Below are 13490 nucleotides of genomic sequence, written 5' to 3' on the forward strand. Positions count from 1 at the left end.
AGTGGGAGGTACAGGCTGTACTCTACGTGTGTGATTCTCTGGGTTTATTTTTATCATAAGCATTTTCAGGCATACTCCTGGACCTGTTGGTTGAATTCACTCATCAATCCTAATTTCACTTGATTAGGTGGAATTAATATCCGATGTTTTTAAGATGATTAAAAATCAAGTCATTTGTTGTAGATTTCTTGCAAAATAAACCCGCATCTATGTACAGGTGGAGTTTTTTAATGAAAAAAAAAATACTCACAATCAATCAATGTAGAAACCAAAAAGGCAACAAGCTGACAATTAAAAGAACCTCATTCAAAAACTGCATATTTTATGCTATCTTTGCTTATGTTGCATTTCAGCCTTTAATAGTTGAAATTCATTTTTCTCCTGAACCACTAATGATTGTAAATTATTTTTTAAGCATGGATAAATTGCTTTTTGGGATTCAGTGATTTATCAGTGGTGATATTTAACTAAATAAGTAACTACACAAAAGCAAATGACAAAGTTCTACAGTTTGTAAAATTCATTTTTAACACCATGTTGCATTATTTTTGGTGAATTGATGGTTTAAAAAAGTGATTGGCTTATGCTGGTCTTGTATGTATTTATTTTCATATATGATGATTTATTACTTCCCATTTATTGTACGGTGACCTTGAGTGTCCAGAAAGGCGCCTTTTAAATAAAATGTATTATTATTATTATTATTATTCAATTACTATTGATTGTGTTGCATTATAGCAGTTCGTTGATAGAATAACAGCTCAAGTTTAACAACAAAAGAAAAATTTCAATGATTTTCAAATACTCCACTTTACATTTTAGGATAGTTCTGTTAAATTGTTATGCAAATAAAACATACTTAAACAAGGAACTGTATTTGACTGAGCTCAAAAAGGATAATTATTTGTGAAAGTCAGCTTTATTGTCAATTATTCACATGTAGCAGACACATAAAGAAATCAAAATTTTGATTCTCACCATCCCACGGTGAAGACAAGACATATTCTACCATTTAATGTAGTCAAAACCAGACACATCTAACATTCAAGTAAACAATAAAGATGTAAAAAGACGCATATATATAATCAAATATGGAAAAAGTGCAAAGACATTCAGATGATAATACATTTGTATTAATATTTTTGATTAAATACTACACCAGCACTAACCTTTTATTAACCTTTACTGATCACTATTTTTTCTCTTTTTTATTTTTACAGGGAAGCCTAGCACCAAATGAACTATGAATGCGGAACACAATGATCTACTCCCTCCAACGCCAGACAATGAGAGGTCGTAGGCTGAAGGGGGCACTGTCCAACCCCCTTTTTGTGGTACTTTTGGCTCTTCAGATACTGGTGGTGGCTGGGCTCGTTCGTGCTCAGACCTGTCCGTCCGTCTGCTCATGCAGCAACCAGTTCAGCAAAGTTATATGCACACGGCGGGGTCTACGGGATGTCCCAGATGGCATTTCTACCAATACCCGTTACCTGAACCTTCAGGATAACCTAATTCAGGTAATCAAGGTGGACAGTTTCAAACATCTACGCCATTTGGAGATTTTGCAACTGAGCAAGAATCATATCCGCAGCATTGAAATTGGTGCTTTCAATGGGCTGGCCAGTCTTAATACATTAGAGCTCTTTGATAATCGTCTCACGACAATTCCCAATGGAGCATTTGAGTACTTGTCCAAACTTAAAGAACTGTGGCTACGGAACAACCCCATTGAAAGTATACCATCTTATGCCTTCAACCGGGTTCCTTCACTTCGAAGGTTAGATCTAGGGGAGCTCAAGCGTCTCTCCTACATTTCTGATGGAGCTTTCAAGGACTTGACCAACTTGCGCTATCTGAATTTGGGAATGTGCAACCTCAAAGAGATCCCTAACATATTACCTTTGGTCAGGCTTGAAGAGCTAGAAATGTCAGGAAACCAGCTGTCTGTCATCAAACCCAGCTCATTTACAGGTTTAGTGAACCTTCAAAAGCTGTGGATGATGCATGCCCAGATCCAAACTATAGAGAGAAATTCCTTTGATGATCTTCAGTCAATGGTGGAACTCAACCTGGCTCACAACAACCTGACCTTTCTGCCACATGACCTCTTTACACCATTGCATCACCTGGAAAGAGTGCACCTCCATCACAACCCTTGGAACTGCAACTGTGATATTTTGTGGCTCAGCTGGTGGCTTAAGGAAACAGTGCCTGCCAATACCAGTTGCTGTGCTCGCTGTCATTCTCCTTCAGCCTTTAAAGGTCGTTATATTGGGGAACTGGACCACAGCTACTTCCAGTGTGACGTTCCTGTTATTGTGGAGCCACCCAGCGATCTGAATGTCACAGAAGGCATGGGTGCTGAACTTAAGTGTCGTACAAGCTCGTTAACATCCATCAGCTGGCTCACACCAAATGGCTCTTTGATAACACATGGGGCTTATAAGGTACGGTTGTCTGTACTCAATGATGGGACGCTAAATTTTACCAGCGTAACAATGCAGGACACCGGGACTTACACCTGTATGGTTAGTAACACAGCAGGAAACATTACTGCTTCTGCAGTCCTTAATGTCACTTCTGTGGAAAACAGTGGAGTTACCTATTTTACCACAGTCACTGTGGAGACCATTGAGACCATTGTGGATGACAGCCAAACACCACTCCCCCCATTTGGCTGGGTACCATCTTCAACTACAAAGGGTATGCCTGTTTTAACAAGGACCACAGAGCGGACTTATACCATACCAGTCCTTGACGTTGATGGAGAAGGAGCCCTCAATGGTCTTGACGAGGTGATGAAAACCACCAAGATTATCATTGGCTGTTTTGTAGCCATTACACTTATGGCTGCTGTTCTGCTGGTTATTTTCTACAAGATGAGGAAGCAGCATAACCAGCAGGACCCTGATGGCCCTGCCTCCTCCATGGAAGTCATTACTGTTGAAGAAGAGCTTGCAGGTGTTGCTGCTATGGAGAGACATCTGTCGCTTCCCCCGTTGGAGCACTACAACCACTACAACACCTACAAGAACACTTATCATCATCCTCCTATGCTCAGTACCATACACAGCTCGGCCACACAGGAACCTTTACTGATTCAAGCTTGTTCAAAAGACAACGTCCAAGAAACCCAAATCTGATCTTAAGATTGACCACATATCCAGTATTACCAGTCTACGGCTGGAATACAACGGACCAAAACATAAAAATAAAATGAATAAAATGCCGTTGACTTGACAGTTGATCTTGACGGCACTTAATCAATGTTTGGCAAAGGGACAACTTAAAACTTTGAAAAGGGTCTTTACAAAAACAAAAGTTATTTATTAAAAATGTCTAGTGGCTAACTGAAAAAAAAAAAACAATTTGTGATAGCTTTTTAGCTCATTTTTTTCTCTCTTTCACTCTGTGTAATACTGCTCAAGGGAAAGAATGGTTTATTGCAGGTGAATCTGAACTGTATAAAACGCAGCTTGTGAAAAACCACAGCGGGTTTCGACCTCGCGCTCAAATGTTTGTGATTCCATTAACCTGTTAATTTGTTGAAGGACATCGCTGTGTCCAAAATGGAGGAAGCTTACGACACGTCAAACAAGACAACTGCGGTGTTATTTTCCTAACCATCATATTCCAGCTGTCACTCACGATGAGATTAGATCTTTTAATGACACAGCTCTGGTTTATATCACCGTGGAACCAGCATGCCTGTGGAGCAAAGCTGCCAAATGAGTAAATGTGCATTTCCCCTGTGGCTCCTAAACAACAGACATACATCCTTTGCTTTAATTAAGATTAAGGTCTGGCTCCCACTCTCCCTCCTCACATTTCTCTAGACTTCTTACCCTTAATCATTTTTCTTCTGTTCCTCCTCTCTTCTTTTATCTCAGAATTATCCATTTTCCCAGTCAACGTCTGCCCTGCTTTCGCTCTACTTGTTTGTGTGATTGCCTTTTTGTCATTGAGCTCAAGCACGTTCTTCACTCGTTCTCGTCTCTCATTTGTCTTGCTTTGTCTGAGTACGTGTGCTGCACAGCGGCAAAATGTTTCTTAGGAAAATGAAGGGTAGCATAAGGTTGTGCTCTGCAGCCTCCCTGTTAACCTGGTAATGATCTACGTCCACTCGGTGTCGCGCCACCTTGCCGTCACCCCAGGGCCACGTGAGCTCAGGCGGTGATAGTCCATCTGTTGGTTCGGATAAAAAGGCAAATGAGTCGGGTTTGTAATGTAGTGTGACCCTGTCAAACAAACAGGCCTAGCATAGTCAGTGAAGCAGCTAGGAACATGCAACAAACTAGGAGAAGTTATAGCTTATCAATCTGCACCAGCAGTTCATTTCCAGACTAATAGAGAAAAGCTGATAAGAAAGCAGCATGAGACTTTGTGCCTGACATCTTTCAGAGGGTAGTGGGCTTTGATATTGACACGACCCCTGCTCAGTCTCATTTTTGGCAGAGAGAAAAAAAAAAACTAAGACACTTTGATGTTGCGCCATTTATAGACCATCAAAACATTGTCTCTCCTCCTGTCTATTTACATGCTGCGGTTTTCATTTAGTCTTAGAAAAAAAAGAGGAGGCTTAAGGAAGAGGATAGTATGAGTGAAAAGAGAAGAGCAGTGTTTGGGGTAGAGGCGAGAGTGGAGCAGTCTGGAGGGGTGGGGGGTCCATATCAACAGTGGTCATGAAAGGTCTTCAAACACAGAAATTGCACATGTGATGTGGGAGAAGTAGAAAAATAGATAAGAAATAAGGAGGCAAACTAGCCATCAGCCCGTCGCCATGGAAACAGTGACCTTATGTGGAACGTAAGAAGAGGTAGACATGCCTTTTGCTTTGGTCTCTGTGCAACAAGCATATTTTAATTTCCCACTGGCAAATTCGCAATTTGAGCCAATTATTAACCAAACTGGCTTAATGGAATGTCTGTTTACAGATGGGTTTGGTGGGATTTGACTCACACAGAACATTGCATTTACAAACAAAATTTGTCATGTTTTATTTTATTATTATAATATTTCTAAACAAATCACCAAAGAATAGATAAAAAAAATATTTAGGTCAGGCAACACTAAAACCCTTTTTTTTCCAGAGGTTGTTTCCAAAAATGTGCAGTTAGGCTCAAATTAATTCATACCATTGGCAGAGTTAGATTCAAAATAATCTTGAACCAGACCAACCTCCATCTTGAGACTGGAAGTAATAAGTAATTTGAACTGATCCAACTGGAGTCCCTGTTGTAATCTGATAATGGCAAGGAGGATTTTAAAGCTCAAAGACATGGAGCTCATCACAAAACATGAACCATCAAAAACACCAGTGGAGACATGCAAATAGCTGGTCAGCTGTTATTAAAGGGCTTTTAATTTTTTGAGTGCCAACAAAGGTTTTCCATTTAATTTCTGTGGAGTGTAGCATTTTTTTAACGAAAGAAATAAATGAATTCAGACAGATGAAAATGCAAATCCGGCTAGAGCAGCTGAACCAGGAAGTACTCACCGCAGCTCTTCACTTTGGATGACATGAGTAGTGCTCCTAATACTAAGGACACTGAGTAAACCATTCTTTCCCTTTTCACTATTTTCCTTTTTCCAATGCTCAATTCCTTTACAATGCTTTTGGTGGATAATGATTCAATGTTGATGCTGGCTACAGTAAAAAAAAAAAAAAGGTTCAGATTTTTTATATATATTTGGAGCTTGTGAGTTTTTTCAGAATGAATGGGATATCTGTGTATTGGTAGTTACTTTTGGCAGGGTGGCTTATTTAGAAAGACATTTGATAGCTGGGATGTATTTGAAGGAAGACTGTCGAGCAGAATGTTGGACTCGACATACCAGCAGACTGAGTTTTTTGTGCAAACCCCCGGCCAAGGTGATCAATTTATTGTGTGTTATTCTGCCAACTGTCCATATATGGGGAGGGTTATCATATGTGAGGACATTCTCTCATTTTTTGGAGAGGAACATCATCACATGGCTAAATTTCTACAGAAAAAAAGTATTTTCAAAACATAATGCAAAAAAAAAATATCTTCAGATCATAATTTTACATGTGCTCCAACTTGTTAAAAAAAGACAAAAAGAAAAACAAAAACAAGAAAAAAAAAGAGTGCTTGTATGGAGTCCAAATAATTTCACTAAGGATGATGTTCAATATTGATACCTGAGATTGTAGTTCATACTGTACATGAATACAAATAAAAAAATGGCAATTCTCTTTTTTCCTATAGAGTTGGAATGGATCATTAACAGAGAAGACAGTGGAAGATTTTGCTGTGTGTGTTTCATACACGTATGAATATCCGAAGAAGCTCTGAGAAAGCTAAACAGGAAAATAGGACTCACTATAAAAGGAGTTTGTGAAGGCAAGTAAATCTGTCCATAAGGAAAGGGAAATTCATTTTCTCCCCGCGCACAGGATTATTTTGAAACATTTCTGGACAAAATTAATCAGTTTCCACTGAAAGCAAAAAGGCATTCTAAAAAAACATAGCAAAGACCATGCATTTCATTTTGACAGGACCACCACCCAAAATGGCAGAAAATTGCTCACGGTCACAAATGCCTTTGAAACTGTTGCATTGCTGTCACATTGGGAATGTTACTTGCAAAACAGTTGCCCAGCAAAATGGAGCAAATCGAGTTGGCTTCATTCAGATGCTACAGAGATAAAAGGTTGGACCTGCACAAGGACAATTCCAACACTGATTAGCTAAGTAATAGATTCATTAAGGCTAAACAGAAGTATGTCAGAGCCAATAAAAAATGGAAAAGTAACTCTTAAATGAATGGGAAAAATTGGTTTGTTTTGTTTTTGCACAAATGAAATGCTAGAAATACATTATTTATTTATTGGCTCGGTGTAGGTTTAACAAAAACTTGGGGTGCAACCTTATTAATGTAATATTGATGATGTTTGTCAGTACAAATATTATGATTTGGCCTTTCCTCGTGAAATTTTAGATACTGGAGCGGCTGTGGAACATACAGAACAGCAAACACACAACTACACATCAAATGCCAGCAACACACAAAGCAGCCTGCAGATGAAAGGAAACAGGTATTATAGAAAAAATAAATCCCATCACGGACAAACACAGCTTGTCCCTTGACTGTATAAATGTGTCTACAAAGAACAGCTCAGTCGAAAAAACTGTTAACAAAATTCCAATCGAGGTTCATTAATTAACAACATTGTACATGGCGGTTCATACTTGGTCTGTCATCACCCCCAGATGACCCACAACAGTTTTACTGATCTCTCCACTGTCAGAATTATCTTTCATTCGGTGGGGTTTACGGAGGACTATTAAGAGGTCAGTGTCTTAGCAGCAGCAAGACAACGATCAGTGCGATCATAAATTGAAGAATAAGAGGAGATTGTCTTCAGGAAGCCGACCTAATGGCTGCTCAGAGCAGGAGCAAAAGGAAAACAAACTGAAATGTTATACCTGTTTGAGTTAACTGTGTTACACAATTAGTGGCGCTCTGGGGCTTACAGTTTGATTTCACCTTAAAGCAACATCTATGTTATCATTTTGTTATTCAATGGAATCAATATTATCGGGCAGCTGTAGAGCATGCGATCCATGTTCGGAGGCCTCAGTCCTTGACGCAGACATCCAACTTTTGCCGCATGTCTTCCCCCTCTTTCTCTCTCAACCCTATTTCCTGTGAGTCTACTGTCAAATGAAGGGCACTAGTGGTACAATATAAAAATAAAACAAGTATATTCACTTTTGATTTGTCAGTATGAATAACTCCTGAGTCTGCTGATCTGCAGCAGGATACACAAAGATCTGAAAGTGTACTGTTTGGACCTCGACAAAAAGCCCACATTCGATCCAGAGCCACAGTTCTATTTATTACAGTTGCACGGGGCAAAAATAGTAAAAGAAACACTGAAAAAATGGTAAAAAAAAAAAAACAGATACATGTATTTCTTCCCTGGAAATCAATCCCTTTTTTGTGTCCATGGGATCCCATAAAGATAAATTATCTAGTTGGAGAACACAGCACATTTCCCCACTCTTTGTTTCTTAAAATAAAGTATCATTCTTGTTTTTCTTCTGCTCTTTAGAATGACCTTTATTGTGTGTTTGGTGCCACCCTTTGAATGGTGATATTATTGTCTCTTTTGGGATGCACAGTCAGCAGTCACAAAATCTGGGGTGATTGCAGATACTTACAGAGTCCACTGGTCTTTAAGAAAATAAAACTGGGTTTTGACTATAGAAAATAAAACATTTTCTAAAATTGTGGTTAATCACAGTTAATTAAGGATTTAAGAATGGGCCAAAAATACTTCATCACATGACTCCAGGTTGGTTTGGATAGCTCTACCCCACTAATAAATAATCATAATTCCTAAATTACCTTTTATATTTACTCAAGTTATTTTTAGCTGATATTAACATTTGCTTTGTTTGTGATGCTAAGCATTTAAGTTTCACAAAGAGAAAAAATCAAAATAAATCTGAAAAGAATAATTTACAGCACTGAGTCTGTGCAGCTGTAATCCGGCTTGCTCTATAAATACCCTCACCTTCAGTCCGGATGACTTTTCTGCAGCTTTTCTGCCTGACTGGTTTGTTATTTCCACTTTCGTACGTGTTTGTAAATGCTACGGCTGTGCTGACTGAACGGGTAAAACATGAGAAAAAATAGACAAATACTATATTTAAGTTAAATATTGCTCAAAGGCACGCTCCATGTGTGTCTTTGAGGAATAGGGTGACATTTAATCAAAATCCCTGATTTCTGGGACCAAACATGAAGTAGCTGTTTTAATCTGGATCTCTGTTCTCTTTTGTTTGTCATTTTCATAAACGTTAAAGATGATTGTTGAAGATGTGCTATGATATGTGCACATGTGACAGTCTTTGTTTGTTTTAAAAGAAAAAATGCTGTTCCTTTGGTTAAAATCTTTTTTGGTTATTTTGGTTCATCTTTACCACTGTTTAATTTCAAAGTGTTAATCAGTATCAATAACATGTCTTTTGTTAATATTGTGGCAGTTTGTTTGACAACAATTTAAAATGCACATGATAATTATCACTCTAATTTCACCTCTCATAAGGCCTGTTTAGTAAGAAGCTTAAGAATATCCCGAAAGACAAGCTTTGTTGACTGAGCCGAGTTCTCAGTGAAAGACAGGCAGGGTGAACAGGTCACCAGTAAGCTGTGAAACAGATGGCTTCAGACTGTTGTTGTCCACAATCTTGCATCTAGCAACACCTGTTACACATGTGAAAGGTTGATGGATTGGGAAGAGGTGAGGCTGCCCACCAGTGGCATGCACAGCCGGAGGAATGCGAGTGAGGTACGCGGGGCACAACTGTAGTTATCGTCTTTGGATGCTGAGTTGCCATGTTGGCACAGGGGGGATGCTTGGAAAAAAAATTTTTTTAGAGGAGCAGCTGCAGCTCAGTTCCTCATCATATACAAACATCGGGAAACAAACGGTTGCATTACTGGGTTATAGATCACTTGCATTTTGGAATTACTCAATTCTCAGAATACTAGCAGCTGTAGTTCTGTTCATAAAATGCAGCATAATTGACTCTAAGTTAGAGATGAGGTAGCAGTGAGCAGCACTGCAGGCCCTAGGCTATTTTTTAAAACTCCCACATGAGAAATCTTAAAGTTTAGTGAGCATCAGCTACACAACTTAATAGCAAAACTGAACAACCTTGAGCTCTCAGGATGCAAAAATAAAAAAGTTTGGCAAATCTGTAAGACACGACTCCTTGCAATCGCTGCCACAAGTCCATGTGATGCGTTTTTCTTTTAGTAATAGAAAAGTCTAAATAAGGGAGTAAATGAGAACCTCTTTGTGGTGACTCAACATTACCGATGTAATTGGGTCTATTGTAGATACTCTCAGAAAGACCCACACTAAATTCAGATTCTATTTTAACAACAATTGACTTAGATTTCGTGGAGGGATATCCAGGGTGGAGGAGGCTGATTTAATATGTGGATTATTCACAGAACACATTAGGCAAAAACTAGGTCAATTAGTAAAATAGGAATTTAGGGGGGCTTTGTTCAGGACATCCATGTTTGCTGATATAAACTGACAAAATAGTGTATGCATGAATGAACTCAATGCATGCATAGATCATTAGCTAAATGCTAATTAATCTACTGATAACTGTTAGCAAAGAAACAGGCACCCTTCTGGTAACTTGGCAGATATTAAGGCTGTGCTAGCTGCAAAGGTCCCCAATCTCAGTCTTTGAACATATTGTAACACTGTTACTCGGAGCCAGCAAGAACAGAAGTCTAAATGGTGAGCAATCACAGCCATATTTAAAGTTCAAACTGTTTCCCTTTTCAGCTCCACATGAATTTTCCTTGCTGAAGACAGCTGTTTAGAGACATTCTGCAGAGCTACATCGTAGCATTTAAGGAGCCTGGGTGTAGCCTTATTTAAGCACTCTAGATTAATTAGATAAATAAGTGAGGTGGACATTTATAGTACCTTTTTAAAGTATTAACACCTTTTGAATTTTTTTCTAGTTTTATCATATAAAAAATAGAAACCTCAGCATATTCTATTGGGGTTTTACGCATTATACCAACATAAAGTGGTGTATAATTGTAAAGAGAATGCTAAATGATGGCTTTCATTTTTAAAAATTTAAATCTTATACACAGCCGTCCTTAGCTAATATTTTGTAGAACCACCTCACACTACAATTAAGGCTGTCTATAGGCTTATGTCTCTGTCAGCTTTGCACATTTGAGGCCAAAACAGCTCATGCTCAATCAGTCTGTTGTAGCTCTGGTGTTATGTTTGGTGTTGTTTTCCTGCTGGACGGTAAACTTTTGCTCCAGTCTGAAGCCCTTTGCAGCTGTTGAAGATAAATAATTAGCAAAGTAATTGTTGTTATTTCCATAGAATAATCTGATAAGGATTGTTCTCGGAATAAGGAAGGATTGATAGCTCAGTAGCAAACAAAGTCCAGTTCAGGAACAGCTTAGAAATGAATGGTCTTGTTATTTCAAATCAGCAAGTAGACCTTTCCAGAAGTGGAGTTTGGAAATGCTGAAGGTTTTGCCACGTTTCTGTAATGTCGACTCTGTATTTGATAGATAACATGTTTCTTTTTGTGTCACGCTGGCTGTAGGAAAATACCTCTATTAAAGGCTTGTGGAAAACAGCTGGAGATTGCCAGAAAAACAACTACTCGAGCCAAGGATTGACACCAAACATGGACTGGTTCATGATTGTTCAGGATGTTCACATACTCATGAATAGGGCTGGACGATAATTCAGTAACAATACCAATAGACTATAGTGATGGCAGAAAAAAGGGTCAATAAAAAGTTCAATAGAATATATTTTCCTTCCTTTTACATTGTAGCCATGCAGGTTAATATTACAGTCATTACATCCTCCCAACCAGATACAAACGCAGACCCAGGGACCAAGCTCCCCCTCCTTCAAAGAGTTCAGAGAGCACGCATTCTTTTTTTTTCTTGTCTTAAAACTTGTAGTTTTTTTTTTTAAAAAGTTGGTTGAATAAAGGTTTGAGTTTGAAGTCAGTGTTTGTGTGTTCTGTATCTAAAAATAGGTCGCTAAGCAACAGCATAAAATGATCAGGGCTGCACTTAAAATATATGTTTTGAACTTATTTATAATTATCGACATCGATCAATATCATTTCTATTTTATTGATATGTTTTTTTCTATACCGTCCAGCCCTACTCAAGACACATTGTTTAGAATAATATAAATACACCCTACTGATGTATTCAATACTTTGACGGATCTCGATGTATGGAACTTCTTGATTGGCGCAGGACTTTCCATACGCTGCAGAGATCTCTACTGTAAGCTCGACAAGGAGTGTTGCCTGAGTCATCTTTGTTGATATTTATTTCAGAAGAGATTTTTGTGTGCCTCTTATTTCCTCTCATCCACACAGCTTCTGACAGGTTTTCTTCCAATGATGCGGAGTTTAGCTTCTTCTCATCAACTCTGTGCAGCTACCTTGTTCTGGTGAACAATCCTCACAGCACAATTCTGCTCCCCCTATGTTTCCTATTAGTGTTACTACTGAGAATTACTTTCTATATGCACATATATACCATATCTATACCTTTTGATGGTAAGTGGTTCCACTGCATTTTGTTTAGGGGAACTGAGTAAAGGGTACTGAATACAAATGCATAATGCTTGTTTCAGATTTTATTTTCATTGTTAGAAAGTTGAAGCCCATCCATTCATCTATTTCATCACAATCGTGCATTACCTGTTGGCCTATAACAAAAAGTCTCACTGAATTACTCGATTGAGCTTGTGATGTGACAAATTGAGGAAATGTTGAAGTGGAATATAAACTTTTGCTTGGTACTGTAAAATGGTAAAGTCCCCATGCAGCAACTACTCGGTATGTGTTAAAGAGTGGAAGGAATCATAGCCAGTTTAAGATAATTTTGCACACCCACACTGAATGACAATCTTAGGACAATAGTGGAATATGATGAATCACTTCACTTGGGGAAAAAAAACACACACACAATGCTCATTTGTTTTTGCATTAGCTTTTTTTTCTACGTCATTGATCCACAACCCCCCCAAATATTTCAACAAATTCTGTCAAAAGTGGGATCATAAAGCTGAGTTGCTACAGTTAACATTATGGAGAGCCAGTTTAAAACAGCTGTAGGCCAAGACTTTAAATTACAGTCCCAGGCTCAGATGGCTTCCTCTTTCTGCATTTTGGCATCTCTTGGCAGTTTTGGCAGCTTTTGTGCTTAAAGTAGCTTCAAACATTTTGCCTGCAATGACTGGATAAGAAAAGGAGCCAAATGTCTTGTATTTTATGGGTATAAAATGAAGAGGAAAATATCCATGTGGTCTCAGTGCTTACCACTGTGTGCATTCTGTTCAAGATACATTTCATATATTCAAAAAATAAAGTGTCTGTTTGGTAGGTGATTATACAGAGGAGCAGAAATAGGGCAAAAAAGACACTGCAAACAATTCAAATTTCCGTACGTCAAAATCCAGATGTCGCTGCTGATGTCAGAGGAGTTTTCTGTCTCCAATAATTGAGACTGAACAAGGAAAGAAGATAAAAAGACATTGGTACTAGCGCATAGAGAATTATTTCAATAATGTCAAGAAAATATAAGCATACACTGTCAACTGGTAAAGAATAGTAAACTGAGGAACTCAAAAAGTGACAATTCTTCTAAAAAAAAAACTTTATTTAAACATAGCTAAATGGTTAAAAAATGACAATGTGGTTCAGCTCTTAGGCCTTGAGATGGCTGCCAGGGACCAGGGAGAGAAATTTAAACCTGTTGCTAACTCAGATGTTCAGAGGGGGTTGGCCCAGTGTCACCTGGTGATATAACCTGTGTCTGATAAAATACAACAGGAATATACTTAAGTTAATATGCTGTTCTGTTCATCGTCTTTGAGTGTCCAAAAAAGCGTTGAGTGTCCAAAAAAGTCTGATGTATTGTTATTA

The 13490-nt window shown here is 38.3% G+C and overlaps 1 protein-coding gene across 1 annotated transcript in view; it reads left to right on the plus strand.

Moving 5' to 3' along the window:
• Positions 1–6223, plus strand: part of lrrc4cb (leucine rich repeat containing 4C, genome duplicate b) — a 56511-nt gene extending 50288 nt beyond the window's left edge. Inside the window, exon 2 of the mRNA XM_036135976.1 lies at positions 1221–6223. Coding sequence (XP_035991869.1) covers positions 1248–3143 — 1896 coding nt within the window. The 5' untranslated portion in view covers positions 1221–1247 and the 3' untranslated portion in view covers positions 3144–6223. The remainder of the gene's footprint in view (positions 1–1220) is intronic.
• The last annotated feature ends 7267 nt before the right edge of the window (positions 6224–13490 follow it).

Source organism: Fundulus heteroclitus, chromosome 4, assembly GCF_011125445.2.
Source record: "Fundulus heteroclitus isolate FHET01 chromosome 4, MU-UCD_Fhet_4.1, whole genome shotgun sequence".
Taxonomy (NCBI): Eukaryota; Metazoa; Chordata; class Actinopteri; order Cyprinodontiformes; family Fundulidae; genus Fundulus; species Fundulus heteroclitus.